Source organism: Salvia splendens, chromosome 1 (genome assembly GCF_004379255.2).
Source record: "Salvia splendens isolate huo1 chromosome 1, SspV2, whole genome shotgun sequence".
Taxonomy (NCBI): domain Eukaryota; kingdom Viridiplantae; phylum Streptophyta; class Magnoliopsida; order Lamiales; family Lamiaceae; genus Salvia; species Salvia splendens.
The window spans coordinates 37,411,257-37,433,795 of NC_056032.1; the positions used below are offsets into that span (position 1 = coordinate 37,411,257).

The 22,539-nt window shown below is 37.2% G+C and overlaps 4 protein-coding genes across 4 annotated transcripts; 1 reads left to right on the forward strand and 3 right to left on the reverse strand.

The window, feature by feature from the left end:
* Positions 1-1,621: 1,621 nt before the first annotated feature.
* Positions 1,622-4,433, reverse strand: LOC121799693 (mevalonate kinase-like). Its single transcript, XM_042199143.1, has 5 exons — positions 4,199-4,433; positions 3,386-3,629; positions 3,040-3,293; positions 2,129-2,542; positions 1,622-1,982 (listed from the first exon to the last, which is right to left on the reverse strand). The coding sequence occupies exons 1-5, from the start codon at positions 4,329-4,331 to the stop codon at positions 1,861-1,863; spliced, it is 1,167 nt and encodes a 388-aa protein (XP_042055077.1). The 5' UTR covers positions 4,332-4,433; the 3' UTR covers positions 1,622-1,860.
* Positions 4,434-7,193: 2,760 nt separating this feature from the next.
* On the forward strand, positions 7,194-8,912 carry LOC121784242 (extensin-2-like). Its single transcript, XM_042182419.1, has 2 exons — positions 7,194-7,881; positions 8,209-8,912. Exons 1-2 carry the CDS (start codon positions 7,194-7,196, stop codon positions 8,910-8,912), a joined length of 1,392 nt encoding a protein of 463 aa, XP_042038353.1.
* Positions 8,913-11,248: 2,336 nt separating this feature from the next.
* Positions 11,249-14,740, reverse strand: LOC121799703 (signal peptidase complex subunit 3B-like). The gene is made up of 6 exons (XM_042199152.1): positions 14,500-14,740; positions 14,343-14,390; positions 12,526-12,588; positions 11,974-12,027; positions 11,666-11,752; positions 11,249-11,575 (listed from the first exon to the last, which is right to left on the reverse strand). Exons 1-6 carry the CDS (start codon positions 14,623-14,625, stop codon positions 11,450-11,452), a joined length of 504 nt encoding a protein of 167 aa, XP_042055086.1. The 5' UTR covers positions 14,626-14,740; the 3' UTR covers positions 11,249-11,449.
* Positions 14,741-16,645: 1,905 nt separating this feature from the next.
* On the reverse strand, positions 16,646-20,179 carry LOC121799713 (probable E3 ubiquitin-protein ligase LUL4). The gene is made up of 5 exons (XM_042199162.1): positions 20,070-20,179; positions 19,565-20,003; positions 17,765-18,272; positions 16,991-17,093; positions 16,646-16,903 (listed from the first exon to the last, which is right to left on the reverse strand). Exons 1-5 carry the CDS (start codon positions 20,146-20,148, stop codon positions 16,887-16,889), a joined length of 1,146 nt encoding a protein of 381 aa, XP_042055096.1. The 5' UTR covers positions 20,149-20,179; the 3' UTR covers positions 16,646-16,886.
* Positions 20,180-22,539: the final 2,360 nt, after the last annotated feature.

Sequence of the window (22,539 nt, forward strand, 5' to 3'; positions counted from 1 at the left end):
GTCACCTTTCTTTTTTTATTTGTCCCAATCAAAATGACCACTTTCCAATTTTGGAAACAACCTCCTCTTTCCTTTCTCCTCATTAAAATATTCAAGTACTTTTTTCCTCCCTACTTTATTTCACCTAACAATACATCCTAAAATCTCGTGTCACTCAAGAATGTGGTCATCTTAAGTGGGAAGGAGAGAGTAATAATTTTGATTTGGAAAAGTATGCACTTATTAGGGCACACTCCTATATTGATTTATCAGTCATAACTTAACGATGAAGGCTGCAACTTTAAAGCATTTAGGCAATAAAACGACTTAATGCTAAAACAGAACCAGAATAGAAAGAGACTCCAATTTAAAAAATCAAAACAGAAAGAGAGTAAGAAAGAAGTTTAGAGAGAATCAACGAAAAGCTCCTATTTTTTTTTTGGTTTAGATTCTAATTTTGCTTTCCAAAAATTTCTCCGTTTGCAACAATATATTCCACATCGTGTTATTAACTTCAAATTTTCAAAGAAAAATATTGGAGAACTTTAACAAATTTTACTATTTAATTAAAAAAAATACACGAGAGGAATATAACGAGTAAATATAATCAAGGCTTTGATATTGTTAATTTGATTAGGCGTAAGGAAGAGTGTGCATATTTTTCTTTAGCAAATGAGGATTTTAGGCTATACTTTTAACAAATGGACTTTGCTTTATTTGCTCTTTGTAATAATTTATAGAAATCTTAGTCAGAAAACAGTGTAAAAGTCGTAAAAAGAAGAAACATGATAAACAATCGTGTTCCCCAGTTTAAACACTTACACTTGTGTGTGCTTAGTTTAATGAGGTTTCCAACTTCAGAAATTTAAATTTGAATCCTACAAACTTATTGACAATGAATGGAAACGTCAAAATAATAAACCAATTACAAAAGGGCCCCCAATTCCTTTGTCTTCTTTCCTCAATTTTGTAATGGTATGTTTTTTGGGTTAAGCTCATATTAATCACAAATATAATTAATCATGTGCTTTTTAAGTCGTTGTTATCACACCGATAATCAGCTAATGCATAAAAAATGTACTAATATTGTAAGAATTTTCATAAGTGAGTTATTAGATTGTGAATCGAACAAAACGCAGAAAAACATAGTTAATTCATTTTATGTAATGTTGATCTCTAAATTGGAAGTTGAATTATAGCAGTGGTAGTAGTAGTTTAATTTTATGTTATTATAACAGATAGAGATATTAGAGTGGTGTATTCTTGGGAACTAAGTTATATATATGAAAGCTTAGCAGTTAAGGAATATTTTCTGAGGTATAGTTAATTTCTTTATAAAGGCTGGCTTTTTACAAATTTGCTATAAAAAAGGGGTCATAACAGATATCTCAGAGCATATAAAACAATGTAAAGGAAGCGTCAGTTTAAGCAAAAAGGGCAGTGGAAAAGCTGAAACTTTTGTGGTTGGGAAGAAAAGGTTAAAATACACAAACCTTTCGATTTGCAAACATCGAAATCTTGCGATACACATCAAATCCCATATGATTGGTTGATGATGAAATGTCACCATAATCACAGGATAAATGAGAAACCATTATTAATCATCAATAATATAGATTGCTCTGGAGACAACACATAAGAATTCAAACAGATAAAAATACAAAGTTTTCTTTACTTAAAATTGTTTCTCGAGTGGTACAGTACAGATGCAAAATATAGATTGCAACAACAATGTAAGTAGTTCATACAAGAAATAGTGATTAGCCTGAAAAAACTACACACACAGACACAGAAACAAGCGGACAGAATGATTAGATCTTCAAATCATTATTTGAAGAATAAGGGATAGATCTTACATTTGGGTGTTGCTTCTGGTCTATGTTAAGAGGAGAAACCACTAAAGCTAATCTCCATGCCTCTTCCACCGATTCCAGCTATCAAACATTGGAACCCACATTCTTCTAGCTCGGCAATTACTTTGTCAACCACCGTTCCTGCTAATACTAGGTCATCTAGTCATGGAAATCATCTTTATCACATCAAATATGTCAAACAAAATTGGAAAAAGGTCTTGATGGTATAGAACAGAATGATTGTGAGCAAAAAAACTGACCAGAAAACGAATAAATAGCACAGACAAAAAGGATACGTGCAGGTAGTAGTGTGACGACACAGCCTCCTCCACCAGCTCCAGTTAGTTTAGTGGCTAGCTTGTATTTTAACGTAGTTTTGATCACGGTCTCAATGGTAGCATGGCTGACCCCCATGCACTGGAGTAATCCCTGATTCATCTCCATCAGTTCCCCTAGTTTTTCCTCTTTCTCAGTTATAGCAAGATCATCAGAAACTGGTGACTGGATGATGGCAGCCACTTCATTGCTTATCGAGTCAACAGCTTTAAATACAGAACTCATTGCACTACCATGTCTCACTGCCCTTTCTGACACACCAGAAACCAATGCTTTTGTATTTCTTCCAACTTGCGTGTTAGTAACAAGCATCTTCAAAGGCATATTCGTCTTGATACGTGTGAGTTCGCCAGATCTAAATTTTATCATGTTCCCTGTAATATAATTGTTAGCTACTTAGCTGAAATAGTCTACTAATTTTTTTTGCTGAAACAGTATAATAAAAAAATTTAGTTAAAATTTACCTTGTTTAGATGTTTACCTAGTAAGGAAGCATATCTCACATACAATCATATTGTCTTTGCTAGCCATGAAAACATGTAGCATACAAACTCCTCCATTTATTTGACTTCTATACATGACAGTTTTCAATCCTTTTGAAGTTCAAATATTAATACTACTATCACGGTACCCCATACCTATATAATTCATGTAGTGGTTTGGCTATTTATTATCACAATAACCATTTCAAACAATCTGACTGAATACTTAGTCACTCAGCATGCTCTGTACCTAAGACAACAGTCAATCAATTGCTTCTTAGTTCTTAGATACCAATGATAGATCGTATAGTGGTTGCTCTACTTTATTTTTCTTCTTAATGCTGAAAAGTTATAAAGATTGAGGATATCAAAGGAGAATGTTTACATACCGAAGGTGCTAACTGTATTGTCTATCCCAGAAGGCCTCCCATGGATAATCTTTTCACCTTCAAATGCCCATTTGTTTACCAGATCTAGTTCACTGTCCCCAAATGTTTGCCAACCTTGATGGCTAAAATCAAGTTTCAAAGAATCAGACAGTGAAAGGAGGGCAGCAGATAGCGCAACACAAAGAGCAGCAGACGAACCCAAGCCACAGCCTAATGGTAGCTCAGAATTCACAACAACTTTAGCTGGCTTATCACTGATAAAGTAAACAAAATGCAACTATATTAGATGCAGCAAATTCATGATTATAAAAAGTATTAGAAACATGTATAGAGCTTATTTGCACACCCATGGATTGATGTATATAGCCAAAGGAAAGCTGAAATTCCTGAAGCTAGTCCAAGCTTAGATTCTGCTAAATTTAGTTCATCAACTAATGAAGCAATTGCTTTTGTGGTCTCTAATGAACATGATGAAGGTGTAGAAGCAGACTTGCTGCCCAGTTCAGGCAGAACTTCCTTAAGTTTTCCAACTGGCCAAGAAAATTCCAAGTCCACATCCTTGAACTGGACTTGCAGTGCATCGTTGTTATCTAGAAGAAGAAGAAGAATTTTAACAATGAGAGAGGGAAAACATACAAAGTAGCATATAATTATAGTACAGTATTATTTAATATGGCATCATCAAGAAATAAAAACAGGTGAGCTGCTAATATTCTATATCGAGAGTCTTGGATTCCTTGATAGTGATACACTGATACATAGTAATAATGCGGCTGTATCTATAGTTTACTTTCTCATGAATTAATATATTCACAAGGAACACACTGAAGTCAAATCTTTCAGATATACGTCGACAGGCCATCAACTGAGTAATTATGCTTCATGTTGGTACTTGGTAGAACAGAATCGGGAATAAGAACTTGAATCATAAATAAATCAGGAAGCTCCAAACAAACTTAACGCAGATTGTGAAATAGATTATGTATAGCAACTATGCGATGAGCTAATTTCCAGATTACGGCCGCTTAAACCCCCAACAAACACAATACATTAGTTGAACGAACTATCACACCAAACGAAGGAAAGTCAACAACAAAACGAACATTTCTCATCAATCACAATTACTACAACAAGAGAAAGGGGTTAACAAGTACAGTACCCTCGGGAGTGGGGAAGCGGAGAGATACATAAGTGTAGAGATCGATAGCGGCGGCGACGGCGGCGGATCCGTGAACGACGGCGTGCTCGCCGGCGAGTATGATTTTCCCAGGCGCTCTTGCTCTAACCTCCATACTGTACCGTCTCTTTTAGGATCACCAATCTAGGGATTTGTTCTGTTGTATGAAATTTGCGTTGGTTTTTGTGTGTGATTGGCGGGCGGAGAATACCAAAAGCGTAGGGTGTCAACTTTGAATGAGACCCCATTTTAGTAGCTTATTCGCACCAATTGCGCGTGTTCACACGCTCGCTGAAATACTCAAAATCTTTTTCTAAATATTTTCAATTGATTTGGATAAGTTTATAATACTGTATAACATAATTGGTTCAACTTTGATTTGACTTTCGCAAGTAAAAATTAGATATTTGAAGAGTTGCTATTAAACATCGGATTTAGGTTCTACGTATTCGTTAAATGTCTTAATACGACTTGATTTTAGCGCATTCCATATTATAGAGGTAATCATTAAACAGTACTACTAATATTTAGACGTAGCTGCGAGTATTAATACAGACATAGTAGTAAATTTGCATGCTCATAATAATTTTTGAATCACCGATCCAAAATTTTAAATTAAGAAACATGTGGATATGCGCGCATCTGCAATTAGATTTGATGAGTTGCTGAACACAAAGATCCAGTTACTAATATTGATAAGAAAATAATCTGGCAAAGTTTTAATGTATTTAATTAAAACTTCATAAATTTCAATTCACTTATGGCTGGTTCAGTTTGACCTAATAAATGAATCCACATTCAACTTATATGTACAGATTGATGAATTTTCAAAGCCCAACCACCGCCGTTTTGTTCGCAATAGCACACTTTAGTTGAATGTTCACACTTTGGTTAATAACTAACGTTAACAACTTTGCCGGCTTCACCAAACTTTAAACATGTATAATAGTAGTAGTAGTAGTAAATAAGTGTATCATTCACTTTATTTTGTCACATTTAATTCTCATTTTCTATGCAGACTACCATATGCTTGTTTTAGAACTTAGAATGGCAACCGTTGTAAATAACTTAATCTCTCATTGGACTCATCAACTCAATTTATAAATCCATATTTTTTTCGGAGTTATTATTAATCTCATGTTTATAAAATAATTATTGGGTTGAGCATAAATCTCATGCAGTTGATTAACTTAAATTTTAGACTTAAGTAAACCTTTGATTTCAGTAGCCAGAAACAGAGGTATGCTTCCTCCACCATGACCAATACATAGAACACTCAAATTTTGCTTCCCAAGTATAGCATTCTTCATCAGCTCATAATTGCATGATGCCATGGTAGCCAATCCAACAGATATCATACTCCTCACATCTGTAAAACAAATCAGTGAAACAGAGTCTCAACATGGGCAAGGAATATGTATGTTTTCATGGAAAGATATACTCATTCCAATCTCCTACTCTTTACATTGAAAACTAACCCGATTTGACACCGGCATTAGGATTCTAGCATAGTAAAATGAAATGAAATGAAAATGAAAATGAAAAATTTACACGGTACTGCCAGACAACATGGCTGTTGCATAAGGCAAACGGAGCCAGCTTCATCTCCCTCTCCCTCTCCTTCCCTGCGAGCAACCAAGACTTTAATGGTGCTCTCGCGAGTGAAGTCTTTGAAGTGAAGCGTTCTCCACTCATAGCCACAAACTCTCAACTTTCCGCCATTTTTCGAACCTGGAGAGAAAATCGGGTTTATAGGGTAGTTTACCTTTAAAATAACGTAAATGTACCCATTTTGTTATCTCTTTCATATATAGGAAAAACGCCACCCACATTGGCGTGTTTATAAGTGAAGACGCCACCCGCATTGGCGTTTTACAATTTAGATCCGTATGTCGTCGTATTGTATTGAAATACAGTATTTGTTAAAACACGCCAAGATGGTTGGCGTGTTTTACATAAAAACGCCTTCACCACTGCCGTGTTTCAATATAGAGAGATATGCTACACTGACGTGGTTCAAGTTAAACACGCCTTCCCTACTGGTGTTTTTCATTACACGCCTACGGAACTAGCGTTTTTAATTAGACACGCCAACGGTATCGGCGTGTTTAGTCAGAAACCCTATATCAGTCTTCCTCCCCAAAACACGAAACACACAGCACACACATCACATTTTCGTCCGGGTTTTCATCTTCTCATCCCCAAATCGCGATTCTCTCAACCTCTCCTTCCCGAAATCGGTGATTTGGCCCTCCCTCCATCAATCGGTGCTATTCTTCCCCGTATTTGATAAATTTTCCGGTTAGTATGCTTAATTTTTACAATATTAGAGTAATTGAATACCGTTTTTATTTAGGTTTATTTGGGTTGTAAATTAATGTTGCATTGTTTGGGTTTAAGTGAATTTGTGTATTGTTGAGATAATTGAGATATTGGTGTTTAGTTAGAGTATAAATTTGATTATAAACCTAAACTCTAGTGTTGTTATAGCTTAAAAATTGGACAAATTAATTTGGTTTACGTGGGCTTTGATTTATTTGAGTTTTATTTGGCTTATAAACCTAAACCCTAGTGACAAATTATTGAAATTGTTAGGTTGATGTATATTGTTTAGTTTGAATTGTTAATGTTGTGTAGGTAAATTGTGTTATGATTTTGTGCAATGTTGTGTAGGTGAATTTGTGTATTGTGCATTATTTGATATTGATGTTTCATTTTGTGATATTGGATTATTGAAATTGTTTAGGTTTGTTTATTGTTTAATTTGAATTGTGAATGTTGTGTAGGTAAATTATGGCTTCATCTTCAACTTCACCACCACTTTACAAGTGCGAGTCTCCACCACCACCACCTTACAAGTACAAGTCACCGTCGCCGCCGTACAAATATGAATCTCCACCCCCATCACCTTACAAGTATGAATCCCCTCCTCTGCCGCCTTAAAAATACAAATCACCACCGCAACCACCTTACAAATATGAGTCGCCTCCACCGCCACCCCTACAAATACAAATCACCACCACCATCTCCTTACAAGTATGAGTCTCCACCATCACCACCTTACACGTATAAGTCACCTTCTCCGCCGCCATACAAATATGAATCTCCATCGCCACCACCTTATAAGTATAAATCACCTCCACCACCACCACCACCCTACAAATATAAGTCACCACCACCTCCTCCCTATGTGTACAAGTCTCCCCCGCCACAATCTTACAAGTACGAATCACCTCCACCACCACCCTACAAGTACAAATCACCACCGCCGCCGCCTTACAAGTATGAATCACCTCCACCTCCGCCATACAAATATGAGTCTCCATCACCACCACCACCTTACAAGTACAAGTCACCTCCACCACCGCCATACAAATATGAATCTCCACCACCACCACTTTACAAGTATGAATCACCTCCACCATCACCTTACAACTATAAGTCACCACCACCTCCTTATGTGTACAAATCTCCCCCACCACCACCTTACAAGTACGAATCACCTCCACCGCCTCCCTACAAATACAAGTCACCACCACCACCACCTCCTTACAAGTACGAATCACCTCCGCCACCACCCTACAAATACAAATCACCACCACCACCTCCTTACAAGTACGAGTCACCTCCACCACCGCCATATAAATACGAATCTCCAACACCACATCCATATTTTTAAAAGTCTCCACCATCACTTGCCTACAAGTATGAATCGCCTCCACCTCCACCCTACAAGTACAAGTCCCCACCACCATACAAGTACGAATCTCCACCTCCGCCCCAATATGTTTACAAGTCTCCACCACCACCACCATACAAGTACGAGTCTCCACCACCATCTCCATATGTTTATAAGTCTCCACCACTACCGCCCTACAAGTATGAATCGCCTCCACCTCCACCCTACAAATACGAGTCTCCACTACCACCACCACCATACAAGTACAAATCACCTCCACCACCACCATACAAATACGAATCTCTACCACCACCTCCATATGTTTACAAGTCTCCACCACCACCGCCCTACAAATATGAATCACCTCCACCTCCACCCTATAAGTACGAGTCACCTCCACCACCACCGTACAAATACGAATCTCCACCACCACCTCCATATGTTTACAAGTCTCCACCACCACCGCCCTACAAATATGAATCGCATCCACCTCCACCCTACAAATACGAGTCTCCACCACCACCACCATACAAGTACGAGTCACCTCCACCACCACCATACAAATACGAATCTCCACCACCACCTCCATATGTTTACAAGTCTCCACCATCACCACCTTCTAAGTATGAATCACCACCACCACCACCCTACAAGTATGAGTCACCGCCAGCTCCACCTTATGTATACAAGTCTCCCCCACCACCACCTTACAAGTACGAGTCACCACCACCTCCTCCCTATCTATACAAATCTCCACCACCACCCCCTTACAAATATGAATCGCCTCCACCTCCACCATACAAATACGGGTCATCACCGCCTCCTCCTTATCTTTACAAGTCTCCTCCACCACCACCTTACAAGTACGAGTCACCTCCACCACCACCCTACAAATACAAATCACCACCACCTCCTCCTTATATTTACAAATCTCCACCACCACCACCATACAAATACGAATCACCTCCAGCCCCACCATACAAATACGAATCACCTCCACCACCACCCTACATATAAAAATCACCACTACCTCCTCCATATGTTTACAAATCCCCTCCACCACCATCCTACCTTTACGAATCACCAATCCCCTCCACCACCATCCTACCTTTACAAATCACCTCCACCCCACCTTACCTTTACTAATCCCCCCACTCCCACCATACAAGTACTAATCACCCCACTCCCACCATGCATCTCCCCATCCACCATCGTCCAATTTGTTATCATATCTCCTCACCTCCTTTATACAATTATTTATTTACTAAAACCGCCATCATTATTCCATTCAAACAAACCTTGTTCTTTTTTGTTTGCTTCATCATTAATATTGTTAAAGATAGAGGTCTCACCTCTCTTCTAGTATCCATAATGCTCAGCATCCTATCAAGGAGTTGCGGACAAAAAAGAGTCGGATGATCGATGCTTGGCAATCTTTCTCTTTGATCTTAATTGTAACTTATGTTTTTCATGTACTTCATATATTAATGGATTTTTTTATACCAACGTCTTCCCTCAACATATTGGATTTTGACAAATTAAGACTCATGATCTACAAACTAATTAGTCGGGTCCTGATTAAGGGTTGAAAAATTATAATTATCATTATACACTAATCACATTTTTACCACACATCTGCAAGAGCCTTTTCAAGTAACAAGAGTAAAATTTGATGAAAATTGTTTGTAACTTATCATGAGAACGCGTGATTCTGTGAATTGTTTTACATCTTTGTGAGGTGAACAAGACTCATCTATAATTGGTGGGCAGGGATCGATTTCTTTTTGTTTTGTTCGTTTTCAAGATTTTATACTCCTTATCCCCGATAATTGTGCACTTTATTTCAAGATTTTATACTGATCTCATTTTTATGTATTACTTTTATAATAAAAATGTGAGTGTGATAAATTAGTGAAATATTGGACATACTTCATATTTATGGTAAAAAGTGGAAATAAAAATTAATGACCGAGTAGACAATTAATGTGAAAAATTATTTTTCTATAGTTACCTGAAATGAGTCTAGTGGGTTTATGAGACGGTGCATAAAATCATTCGAGATGAATATTTACAAAAAGTCAACTGATATCTACAAATTATGTAAAAAAAAACTAAGATGCCCTCCCCTAATGAATGCTTTCAGTTTCAGTCTTGATTGAGAAAATCTGATATGCGTTACGTTCCTTTTATTGACAGGAGAAAAAGAAGCTAACTATGTATTACTCCGTCCCGGAAAATGATCAATAGAAAAATTTATCTCAATACAAAATCCAGACCATAAGATTTAACAATATAATGGTCAATAATTAATCAAAAACACGGAGGGTGATTATAAAGTAATTTTAGGTCATATTATAAATTTCGGGTTTGAGATCATGTTAAAATCATTTTAGGTCATCCTTACTATAATTACCTAAAAATACACTAGCAATGACCTAAATACGATCTCCGTATGATTGATTCTGCATTTTTGTATTAAGATTGATTTTTGCATAGATCAAAACACACTCTGTCCGACTCAAAATATTTATATTTCCTTTTTAGTTTATCTCACTATCGATATATCCAATTTTTATACTCCTTTCGTCCGCCATTAAATGTCTCATTTTTCATTTTTCATCCATCCGCCAATAAATGTTCCATTTCACTTTTATCATATTTGTTAAGGTACCCTACATTCCACTAACTCATTCACTCACATTTTATTATAAAACCAATATATAAAGTAGGTCCCACACTCCACCAACTTTTCTACTCACTTTACTTCATAAGGTCAAACAATATCTTAAAATCCGTGCCGGTTAAATATGAGACATTTAATGACGAACGGAGGGAGTAAAATACTACTCCATCAGTCCCATAGTAGATGTCACACTTTTCTTTTTAGTTTGTCCAACAAAAGATGTCACATTTCTTTTTTTGGAAAAAAGTTCTCTCTCACATTAATATAAATATATTATTTTCTCTTTTCACTTAATACATAAAACAACACCTCTTAAAATCTTGTGTCAATCCCCAAGTGTGACATCTACTATGGGACGAGGGGAGTAGTATTTATTTCAACACAGAATTACTTCAATTTCTGGTTTCATTATCGTCTTCCACATCATTTCAATAAGTCAGTATCTATTTCCGATTTGGAATAACACTTGTTTGAATACAGTAACAACTTGAAGTTCATTAAAAAATTAATACTTTGGGTAACCATTAGGAACTATTTAACCCTTCAATTTTATATGGATGGAATAAGTCAATGGAATATCAGATCCAACTTTTTAACATCAATCAACATTTCTGGTGATAAAATAGTGGATCAAGATTTATCATCACTCACAACTACGTACAGAATTACATTTTGAAACTCATGCACCAACTTAGCCAATTACCATTCACTTTAAAGGTCAAATAAATGTATAAAAACAAAATTAGGAAATCTTAAATTACAAGTTTTGTATAAGTAATGAAAAACTACGCAAATTGTGCTTCTTTTTTGAAATTTCTCAAGTTGTTTGAATTTTTCAAAGGCTAAAGTTAGAGCTGATATGGAATGTTGATCATCTGTAGGCCTCCGGCAAGCGGAATCCGCTCATCACTATTTTGTCAGCAAACATCTTGCCAGTTTTCGGCATAACATGCCAATGCAATGTTAAGTTGAAGTTTTTACCGCGTAGATTGCTTCCCTATATAAAAGAAAGAGGGAACAGATTCTGGTTAGTTAATCTTAACTAGGCTAGCACCTGAAAAACCAAAGTAACACAGATTTAACTCACTTGATCGATGAAACGGTACTTGTTAGTAGTGTGAATCGAGAATTTTGCATGCTCTTTTGAGGGAATAATACCATCCCACAGAGAGACCTACAAAACAAAACATACAAATCCTCGTCACCATAATGAAAAGTGTGATGACTAAGGGAGACATGTACACCCAATGAAAGAAGCAAACTCAAGTGATTGAAAAGGTAACCAGAATTAAAATACAAGACTTCCTAAATGTCATCAAAGTATGGCAACTATATTTATAACTCACATTCATCATAAAATAAAAGCCAGCTGAACAGCCTCACAAATTCGCTTACCTGGTTTAGCACATTTTTCGGGGTTCCATATTCAGCAGCTAAGAATACAAAGACCTACAAAAACCAAAACAGATAGTTCGTCAGTTCTGAATTTAACTGTAAGCGCAACAAGCAACTGGAAATTCATTACAAATTACGATAATTTATGCCTATATTAAGGAGCTAGCCCATAGCGCTGTGTTTTTCTACCTTTTCCCTAACTTGTAAAATATGAACCTATGGAGAAGAGAGATGTAGAGAAAACATAATACAGGAGCAAGTTTGAAGTAAAAGTAGTCGGAGGTGCATAGGCTGTCCTCAGGCTGTAGTACATTTTGCATAGCCTATAGTCAGTAAGTAAAGAATATGTAGAAATACTGTCATGCCAACTGAACTGTGTGAACGAATACACGATAAAAATAAAAACAAACGCATGGGAGAAGACAAAAAATAAGATACAAATCAATCAAAGCTCACAGGGAAAGAGATAACAATATCCTCCCCCAACAAAAGGCATCAAAAAACAGAAGGCAGTTCACAGAGAAAAGTTGAATATAGAGAATGCGGACAAACCTGCTTCGTGTTCCATGTAAACAATGACTCTAAGTTTGCTGATATATTCAGTGTCAGGCTAACCTGCATTATGTTGAAGCACTCATTAAACAAAAATGTAAGCCACCACAACTCTACGGTTGTTCCTCAAAGTGAATCAAGAACTGAGAGGATTATAATTTCCGTATTAGCACAGCGCATAAAACAATACACTTGTTTATCAAAAACCATAGATCATCAGATCAATACCAATCCACATATCCCCTGAAAGAGGTGGTGCCAGTGGCATGTGGCTAGAAAACGAGAGCCAAAAAATTGTATATAAGAGAGGAGTCCCTAAATGTACTTAACTTTTACTCCCATTTTCGGTTTATGCAATTTCAACGTGGGGAGAACCACACAAAAGAGGACAAGTGTGAAGATGAGCACACATTCACCAAGCAGCAAAGTAGGCCTTCTCCAAAACTCAACTAGCAGCAAAACCAAGTTCTCTTTTGATATACTATTTACAAATGCACATGCATCATTCTGAATCTTAGTGAAAGACCTTGGATACACACATTCATTAATGGTCAAACATGATCTTATTCTTTTTTGAATAAGGAAAATTGCTTATCTCCATCACAAGGAACATTATTATAAAGATATCTAAGATGTATCATGGTTATAGAATCTATTTTTAAATTGAAAACCTAAACCAAACTAAAGCTGTTTTCTCAAACTTTCACCTAAAAAATTTAACATGCATGCTTAAAATGCAGAAAATCATATTGGGACCAAAGGGAGTGAAAATGGACACTATTTGCTTTATGCATCAAAAAAGTTCTCATCCGTTATACGGTTTACAAGACTTGTTGAGAAATTGCTCCAACAATATGTAATTAAGTGGTACCCTGCTCGACCAAGTGTGGAAAATATAGGATACTTGACAAGTCATTTTCACTTTGACTCATCCTAAGATGGGTATTCCCTTTTACAAAATGGAAACTAACTATTTAGGTTGATGGGTCAATTATAATGACATTATTGGGAGACTTGTCCCCAAGATTTTATATATGGTACTCACTATGATGATCACGGTTCTCTAATGTGCTATTGTAGCTGCTCAAGCCACACATACAGGAAGGAACAGGAGAATCTATAAACCTTGTGTTAAGTAAAAGTAACAACAAATATACCATAGAAAATAACAATATGTTGACACCAGATAAGTGTTGAACCACCAGAATTTAGGATTCATCTCCATGTTTGCACAATAGATTTTCACTGTTAAAGAAAAATTTATGCATAAGTGGGCCTCACCTTCCTGGGAAGCAATCTAGTATCAAAAGGTTGATCCAAGAGACATTGAGAAAATCAGGCTCCTGTTTAGTCCCTTTCATTTCACGATACATGCATCTAAACTCTATGAACAGGTTTCCATAGTTACTAGATTAAACCTTTAGAACCCATTTATATTTAAATATTTTATTCTTTTTCACATAATAAGATCTCCTTTACAGAGTAGCTTTTCCGAGGAAGTACTGCGTAACAAGATAAAGATAGCACATGAAAAGGACCCTGGATTTGGAATTAAAGATTGCCAATAGGATTACAATCGCATGATCCGCTTGAGGCTAGAAATATTTGGTATATAAGTTGAAACATTTTGGTAACAACAAAAGCCTAAATTCCAAAGTCAAGTAACACATAATTCAACTACTGGTTTCTCATTTGCAGATCGGTTGGGCCGCGCATTAGCAGCAGCTAAAAACAATACAAAGAAATGATAATGATTCCTTCAATCTCAACTCAATTTGCGCACAATCTACAGATTAAGTCCGAACAAAAAGAATTACCTCATCATCACCATCCGGTTTCTTCTGGAACCAATTTATGTTCAACACCTAAAACCCACAAATGAATTCAAAATCAGGGATGAAACAAACATAAACGCGAATCTAATCAACTAATCACAGCACGCAAGCATCCAAAAAAACCAAATTCAAAGTTTACCTGAACTTCAGAGGTCGGGGAGAGCGAATTGAAGTTGTCGGATACAGAGGCCATGGCGCACATTATCGCGAGAATAGTGGTGGCGAAGGTTAGCAGAGCGTTAGCTCTGTATCCGAACGAGTGCATGATGATCCTTCTGCTTTAAATTTCAGCCCTCCTTCAAAGTATGCACAAAATTGAAGAGCAAATCTGGAGCAAAAAGGGGCCTTCGTCAATTGAAGATCAATGGGAGTGATGAAGGGGTTATGACTTAATTAAGACCTCTTTTTGTATGCATTTAATTACAATACTATATCATTATCGACGTCATAATTATATTTTTTGGACAATAGTCGATCTTGAATAAAACAGTTTTATGTTATAAAATGTCCAGAATTTTGGACTCGACTTGATTCGATTCTTTTGTTCAAATATAATCATTTTGGTGTTTGGTTTTTCTTTATCTTATAACCTTTTTCAATTTAAAATTTGTCAAAAAAAAATTAAGTCTATCCTATTATAGCTAACTTGACTCTTCTTGAAATCAATTTTAAGTATTCACATTTCCCAAAAAATCATTGGATCAAAAATTAAATAAAAAGACACTAGGGCGAGGGACTTTTAAAAAGAAATAAACCCTCTATATACACACAAAACCTTCCACGCCCACAACAAATTTGTAGGCGGTGCTTTTCTCGTTAATCCATAAAGATCGGACACATATATTCGAGGGTTGTACGACGTATATACTATTAGTTCCATTTTTTTTACATGTTATATTTTATGTTAATATTTTTCAAAAACAACACTACATTAATTAAGAAAGCATTCAACGTTACAATTCGAAATAAAAGACCAAAACATAAAAAGAAAAAAATTGAAGGAGTTACGAGCTAGAATATGCGTTGACGTATTGTTTGAACGACGAACCCAAGCAACTACTACATCAGACCTCTGTAGTAGTAATTGCTGACATTCCGATATGACGGCTCTGTATTCAGACCAATCGGGTGATGTGTTCATAATGGAGAAGACTACCCCTTGTGCATCAATGTATATAATACCTAAACCAGGGCAGTGTTGAGAAACATACTGAAGTGTAGTACGAATGTCTATCGCTTCAGATACACCGGTGGTAGTATCTCATGCTGACAAGATGAAAACGCATGAAGGAATAAATTGTTATTCAATAGCAATAAAGAACTTGTCCCTATCTTTTTCGAGTCAGCTAATGTAGCTGCATTCGTATAACATTGCCCGCTTTTGAATGGGGTTGTTCCAGTGGCAAATGGTGGAGGCGCGTGGGGGCTGCAAGAGGGCATGTTTGTTTTCAAGCATGTGTTGTTTGCCATTCTACAAGTGTTTCCCAAGCTTTGTTAACTAGTACTCCAGGCGGAATATAATTTCCATTCCACACCGCCTTGTTTTATGCCCATCATATACGCCAAGAAATCATAACAAACTCCTCCATCAAATGTTTGTTGTTTAACTCCTTGAAGTTTGATAACACTCTACAGAAGGAAGTGACAAAGTTGTACCGCATTTTCTCCCATATTGCCGCACGACTCTTGCTTTATGACGAGTCAAAAGATTTATTCATTTGTTATTGGGCGAGTTGTGTAAAATTATTAGTTTGAAATTTGTTATTGGGCGAGTTATGTAAAATTATTAGTTTGAAATTCATGACATAATATAGGAGGTGTAGCTCAAAAATTCCACAACCAAGTTGTTGGAAATCACTAGTTTGAAATTCATGACATAACATAGGAAGTGTAGCTCAAAAATTCCACAACAAAGTTTGTTTGTTCTCTTCCCGTTAATTCATAAAAATCGAACACACGTAATGGAGGGTTGTACAACTTATTAAGATATACTATTAGTTCCATTTTTATTTACACGTATAGGAGTATATTTTATGTGAATATATAATGTCATTTGTACAAATTTGATTATGCAGTCATTAGTTATTGGGCTAACCATGTAAAATTAATACTTAGTATACTAGTTTGAAATACATGATATAATATAGGAGGTGTAGCTCAATTCCACATTTTGTGCTGGGAAAACTCCTATTTAGATACTTCCTGGTAAAACAGAATCATCATCATTTTTCACTAGGAATGATATACCGAAACTTTGCATTACTCGGAAACAGGTACACCAAATCAAATCAAATCAAATCAAATCAAAATTAATATAGCAAAGTAAAATATACAAACTTTAGTTAAGTATAAAACACCGTAAACAGTAAACAAAAAAACAAAATAAAAAATAGGGATAGAACGAAAAGATTCGGTATGGACTGTACAGATCCTGATGAGAAGTGATTATATTCTTACAAGTAAAATTTGTGTATAGTTACTATTCATAGAGAAGCTGGTTGTTGATGATGGTTGTCCCATGGCAAGCTACGACGCCCCTCCTTCTAAAGGTGCAAATAAGTCCATGAGGAAAAATCCACATGTAGTCACGGAAGAAGAAGCACTACACTAAATTTGTGTGGAATCATTACCTTCATCGATCTTGATCTCCAGAAGCTCCTCGATGGGCTGCCGGCACACAGGACATTTATTTGATTGGATCCTCAACTCTTTGGCACAGTCACTGCACAAACACTGCAAAACAGTAAAACTGGAATTATCAGGAGAGCGATAGATAGCACAAGCACTGTGCGCACACGATATCCGCAAGAACAGATATGGCGCCAAACGCCAGATGAGGAAATAGGTTTCATTATTGTATCCAGGATTTAACATTAAACACTTTCTTCTTTTGGTTTTCTCGGAGGTTTTACAGCTTTGACTAATTTAAATAGAAGAATGTGAAGTGCTATAATCGCTTTAATAAGCAGCATACTCTCAACAAGATCCCCAGATAGTAGACAAGGGAGAAAACAATTAAAAAAAACTTTTTATTATGAAATTTCTGGAATAGCAAAAGGTAGATATGTTATAAGTTTTTGCTCCAATGATGCCTACTAATCTTGTTAGGCACAGGTAAAGAGGCTTCTACAAAACACAAAAATTAAGGATCAGTTTCTGTCTTTCTGTAACTAATTTCTTTTGGTTTCAGTTTGAAAAAAAGAGTTTAACTGTATCCCTAATTAGAAAACTGCAGTAGATGGATTAAGATCCCAGAGTTCCAGAGCTGTTCGACAAGGAACTAATTATCAACTTGAACTAGATCAAACTTATTTTGGATGAATTTTCAGTACCCAAAGGCCCATTCACCCGTTTCAGTACCCAAAGGCCCAATCAAAAGAAAATGTTAAAGTTGAGGAAACTACCATGTGCCTACAGGGTAAGACAGCCGTGTTCTTGTCCTCAGTCAAACAAATTATACATTCTTTTCCTGAGTCAGCGTCGCTGATGGTAGCTTCATCTGAATCGCTTATCCCAAAAATCTCACGCAACTCATACCGTGCACCATCAATTGCTAAAATCTGCTTTATTACTTTCACTTGAAAACTCCCGTCTTCCTTCTTTTGTAGGACAGCCTGAGTGATCTGAGCATTAGGAGATACATTTAGAACTTCCTCTTTTGAACCCTCATCCACAGGTGCCGATGCTAGATATGACTCTGCTACTATGACAAGTGGATAAATATCTTCTCCTGGCACAGGCTTTGACAGGTCATCAGTATCAAAGAAGCCTAAGTCCACACCAGTTCCTGAAGGCTGGCAGAATTTCTGCCCAAGTCCTTTCTGAAATGGGATTTGAACTGGCAAAATCTCTGGATAAACTGGAGAGAATTTACAGTTCTCCCCCTCCTTAGCAAAATAGAAGATGGTAATTCTGCAGTAAAAGATTAAAATTAGATTGGTCGGGGCCAAGCCTCTGAAGAATACATAACACATCCATAAGGCAACGATTACACATAATCATAGTATAGCATCAATACAGTAAGTCAGTAACTACATAGTGGGATTCTGTATCATATACTTTCATGATATTTAGAGATTAATAAGGTTTCAAGCTTAGCAAGGTGAATGCTAGATACAGTGATACACCAACAGATACAATCTTATCATCATCAGTATTTATTGTATTCATGGTTAGGTTACAGGGATATCCATGTAGTGCCGAGTGTCACAATCTAACATGATGCATTATTTTACATGCAAAAGATGATCAGCTAAACTCTAATTCAAAGTATTGAAGTGTACTAACCCTCTATTCAGAGGACTACTAATTTCCACATTATTATCTTTCAAAAGGACCAAGAATCCTCTTAATTTCATAATAGTTTGACCTTTTGAGCAAATGAATCAAATACTAAGATGTTATAAATTAATCCCAGACACAATCTTAAGTTCACCAAAGCCTCATTTGATCGTCTGATAGATAAACAAGTTTGGTTAGAGATTGGACTGTTGAACTTGGGGTATCAACTGCACACTCATTGTTTGACAAATGTGACTGAGTTCACAAAACTTTTCATGTGAAGCTTACTCAAGCTATGTCTGCTATTATCAATATAGTCGGTGCAGGGACTACAAGCAATTCTAGTTAAATCTCTAATCACAATGCAATTCTGTTGGCATTGCTAACTACAAGAAACAAAATATGTAAGAGTCAGCAACAAAACTCCTGACAGAAAAATAACACGAACCACACCGTCAGCAGATGAACATTTCACAAACCATAACCAAATAGGCAAATACATGAAGTGATTATCTTAAGACAATCCTGCCGTGCATCAGAACAGTTTATCATGTTAATTCCAGGATAATCTAGCCGCCAACAACTACAATTTATCAACTTACGACAACTACAAGCCATTGTGATCAACTTCTCATGACTGCAAATCATTCAAGTGATCAACATACTACACGTACAAGCCATCAAGATCAACTTGTTAGTTTCTTTTATCTGTAATCTAGATAAGTTGATTATGCCTTAACCAGTTTCATTGATTAATGTATATCTGATCCCCTTCTAAGCCCCTCCCAAAACAGGCTAAAGACAAATTCTCATCAAAACAAAGGGAAAATCAAAGCAACATCAGAAAAACCATTTATCAAGGCAAGCACACGATACAGTATTGACCAGCAACACGAATTCCAAAATTCGAATCCAATCCCTACCTTCCATCAACCAAGGCATCAAAAGTGAAGGTAATCAAGTGGCAATCGGAAGAGAGATCATCCAATTGAAGCCTAATTGTGTCTTTGTGAACATTCACATCGTTCTTAACCTTCTTAGCGCTCTGGTGATCGACGTAGGGAGCAGGCTGCTGCAGCTGCGGGAGTGGCGCGGCGGCGGACGGGCCCCAGGCGCTGATCTGGGGAGCGTAATAGGGGCGGTAGTTGTAGTGGCCCATCATGTTAACCGGAGGCCTGGAGTAGTAGCCGGAGAAGTTGTAACCGTAGTTGTAGGGCGGCGGAAGAGGCGGGGGAGGGCGGCCGTAAGGGGGCAGCAGCGCGGGATAAGGGGCGGGTGAGTGGGGGGCGTTGGCGGCGAAAGCATAGCTTGTTGGATTGCAGGAGGGAGGCGGCGATGGTTGTTGTGACGGTGTTGGAGTTGGTGGGGGGTGGGTGAAGGGAGGAGGGGGGTTTGAGGAGGAGGGTGGGGGTAGGGGTGGGGGTGGGGGTGGGGGGTGGATTAGCTGCTGCTGGTGGTGGAATTGCTGATCATCGTGACGGCGCCTTTTACTGAAGGAGATGCCCATATTGTAGCCGGAAGCGGCGGAGGAATAAAAGTCGACGTTTGAAAGAGGAACGAATCGATTTGTAAAATACGGAAACAAATAAGTCGGCCTCTTCTCTTAGTTCATCCAGCGTAGGAATAGCTCAGCCATAGCCTAGCCACTGCCACGTCATCAGCACTAAAAATCCTCCTGCCACATCATCAAAACAAGCAAATAACCCAGCCATAATCTAGTCACATAATATCCACATCACTATTAACAAATATATACAAAATGAAATAATTAACAATCACACATTATATGAAATTTAATTTACGAGACATATATGGGAAAAATTTAATAATACTATTAAAATTTAAAAAAGTACAATAATTTAAAAAAATACATTAATTTAAAAAAAATACAATAATAAAAAGGAGTGTCAATTCACTCCTCGTCTCCGTCGTCGCCGCCTCCGTCGCTGTCGCCACCATCGCCGCCGCCACCACCGCCGCCGCCGCCGCCGCCGGTCTCCCTCCGTGCCGCCTCCAACTCGTCCTGCAGGCTCATGAGCAAGGTTTGAAGCACCCTCTTCTCCACGGAGTTTGTGACCCGCTACTCCCGGAACTAGGCTCGTTGTTGAGATCCATTTCTCGTTGTTGATCTTGTACAGAAATTAAGATAGAGAGAGTACTCGTTAAAACAAGTGGTGCGAATGAAAATGACGAGCAAAGCGCGTATATATAGTGTTTCGGAAAAAAAAAAAATTTCGCGCTAGGCGGTGCGCTGGGCGATCCGGGCGCTGCAATAGCGCCGAGCGGATCGCCCAGCGCACCGCCCAGCGCCACGAAACCTCCCAGCGCTGCGCGGTTTCTTTCTCCATTCGTCCGCTGGGCGACTGCAATAGACCGCCCAGCGCCGACGCTCGGCTGGGCGCTATTGTGGACGGTCTTATAGTTACAAATTACAACACCGCGTATAATTGGATATTTGACAGATTTTTCGACTTGTATTTGGCAAAGATTTTGGGAAATCAATTTTGCATTACATCTACTGTATAATAATAATTATTATTATTATTATTATATTTATAAAAGTGATAAAATTTGAAATTTTAGAAATATCACGAATATTAATATAAAATTAATAAAGCTAAAAAAAGAAACAAAATAAATAAAATACTAGTATTAATGAATAATGAAAATATGAAACTCACTTCATTAGTAATAATATTTGATGAAAAATAAAATTAAACTATTTTTGCATTACTATCTAAAATGGCAAAAAAAATAAAAAAAAAATTAGAGTAATTTTGGATTACTTTCTAAAATGGCATAAAAGATTTTTTTTATGATCAAGAGTGAAGACAGATCGATGATATATGACGTGCTCACGGATTACTGCCGATCCCGGATTGGCCTAGGGACCGACGGTTGTTCTTCCCATTGTTGTTCCTCTACGTGCAATGCGTAGTCCAACATGGCTCACTCTAAGAGCTCATGCATCTCGTCGTCGGAGCTGTTGTCGTTTATTTTGAGTAGAGAAAGAAGTGTGTTGTGAAGTGGGTGTGAGTGTGGATTGAAATGGGAGAAGTGGTATTATAGTGTGAATCTTGAAATTAAAAATAAATAAATAAAATGCGCGATAGGCGCCGATCGACCTCGCGATCTCATCGCCGAACGCGGTGGGCGTGGATGAGATATCGGGTGTTGGGGGAGGGTCGTGGATCAACGCATACTCTGCAACGGGGGACGACCGTACCGCCAATCGATCGATACTGAGAATAGGGATGTCATTGAAGCCTGTAACCCGTGGGCTGACCCGAATAGCCCGCCAAATTTATAGGGTTAGGACTGGAAATTTCTAGCCCGATAAAAGCAAAACCCGATTAGCCAGCAACCCATTAGGGCCAGACCCGAAAACTCGATGGGCTAGCCTGAAAACCCATAAAATTTCTATTATTCTAATTTTTTACTTCTAATTCAACACTTTATTGATTAATTTTATAATATAGATAGCTAAAAAATAACTTTCAAATTTATATTAATTATACAAATTATATATTGAATTTTTATTAATATAAGTAATTGATAAATAAATTAAAAACTTCAAATTCACTAAAAAAATATTTAAATTTCTAAACCATGCATTAAAATTCCACGAAATATTTCAAATATTAGTATTTGATCATGTTTATGATTGAGTTTAAGCATATATCTCAAATATATCATAATCAAATATTTTACATTGTATGAATATAATTAGATTTAATCATTATTTATTAGACTGGTCGCATATTAATATTATCGGTAGCAACCCGATTAACCTGATGCGCTAGCCCGAAACCCGAACTTTTAGAGTTAGGGTTGAACTTTTTATAACTCGAAATAAACCACAACCCGATTAGCCCGTACCCGATTGACCCGCAAACCA

Coding starts and splice junctions, on each gene's coding strand:
- LOC121799693 (XM_042199143.1), bottom strand. CDS start 4,331: ATGGAGGTTAGAGCAAGAGCGCCTGGGAAAATCATACTCGCCGGCGAG. Junction 3,294..3,385: donor CTATATACATCAATCCATGG/GTGTGCAAATAA, acceptor TTACTTTATCAG/TGATAAGCCAGCTAAAGTTG. Junction 1,983..2,128: donor CGTCACACTACTACCTGCAC/GTATCCTTTTTG, acceptor TAGATGACCTAG/TATTAGCAGGAACGGTGGTT.
- LOC121784242 (XM_042182419.1), top strand. CDS start 7,194: ATGAGTCGCCTCCACCGCCACCCCTACAAATACAAATCACCACCACCA. Junction 7,882..8,208: donor ATACGAATCTCCAACACCAC/ATCCATATTTTT, acceptor CTCTACCACCAC/CTCCATATGTTTACAAGTCT.
- LOC121799703 (XM_042199152.1), bottom strand. CDS start 14,625: ATGCACTCGTTCGGATACAGAGCTAACGCTCTGCTAACCTTCGCCACC. Junction 12,589..14,342: donor AACCGGATGGTGATGATGAG/GTAATTCTTTTT, acceptor AACATAATGCAG/GTTAGCCTGACACTGAATAT. Junction 11,753..11,973: donor CGAAAAATGTGCTAAACCAG/GTAAGCGAATTT, acceptor TTTGTTTTGTAG/GTCTCTCTGTGGGATGGTAT.
- LOC121799713 (XM_042199162.1), bottom strand. CDS start 20,148: ATGGGCATCTCCTTCAGTAAAAGGCGCCGTCACGATGATCAGCAATTC. Junction 20,004..20,069: donor GCAGCTAATCCACCCCCCAC/CCCCACCCCCAC, acceptor CCCACCCCCCAC/CAACTCCAACACCGTCACAA. Junction 18,273..19,564: donor GATGCCTTGGTTGATGGAAG/GTAGGGATTGGA, acceptor CTTTTACTGCAG/AATTACCATCTTCTATTTTG.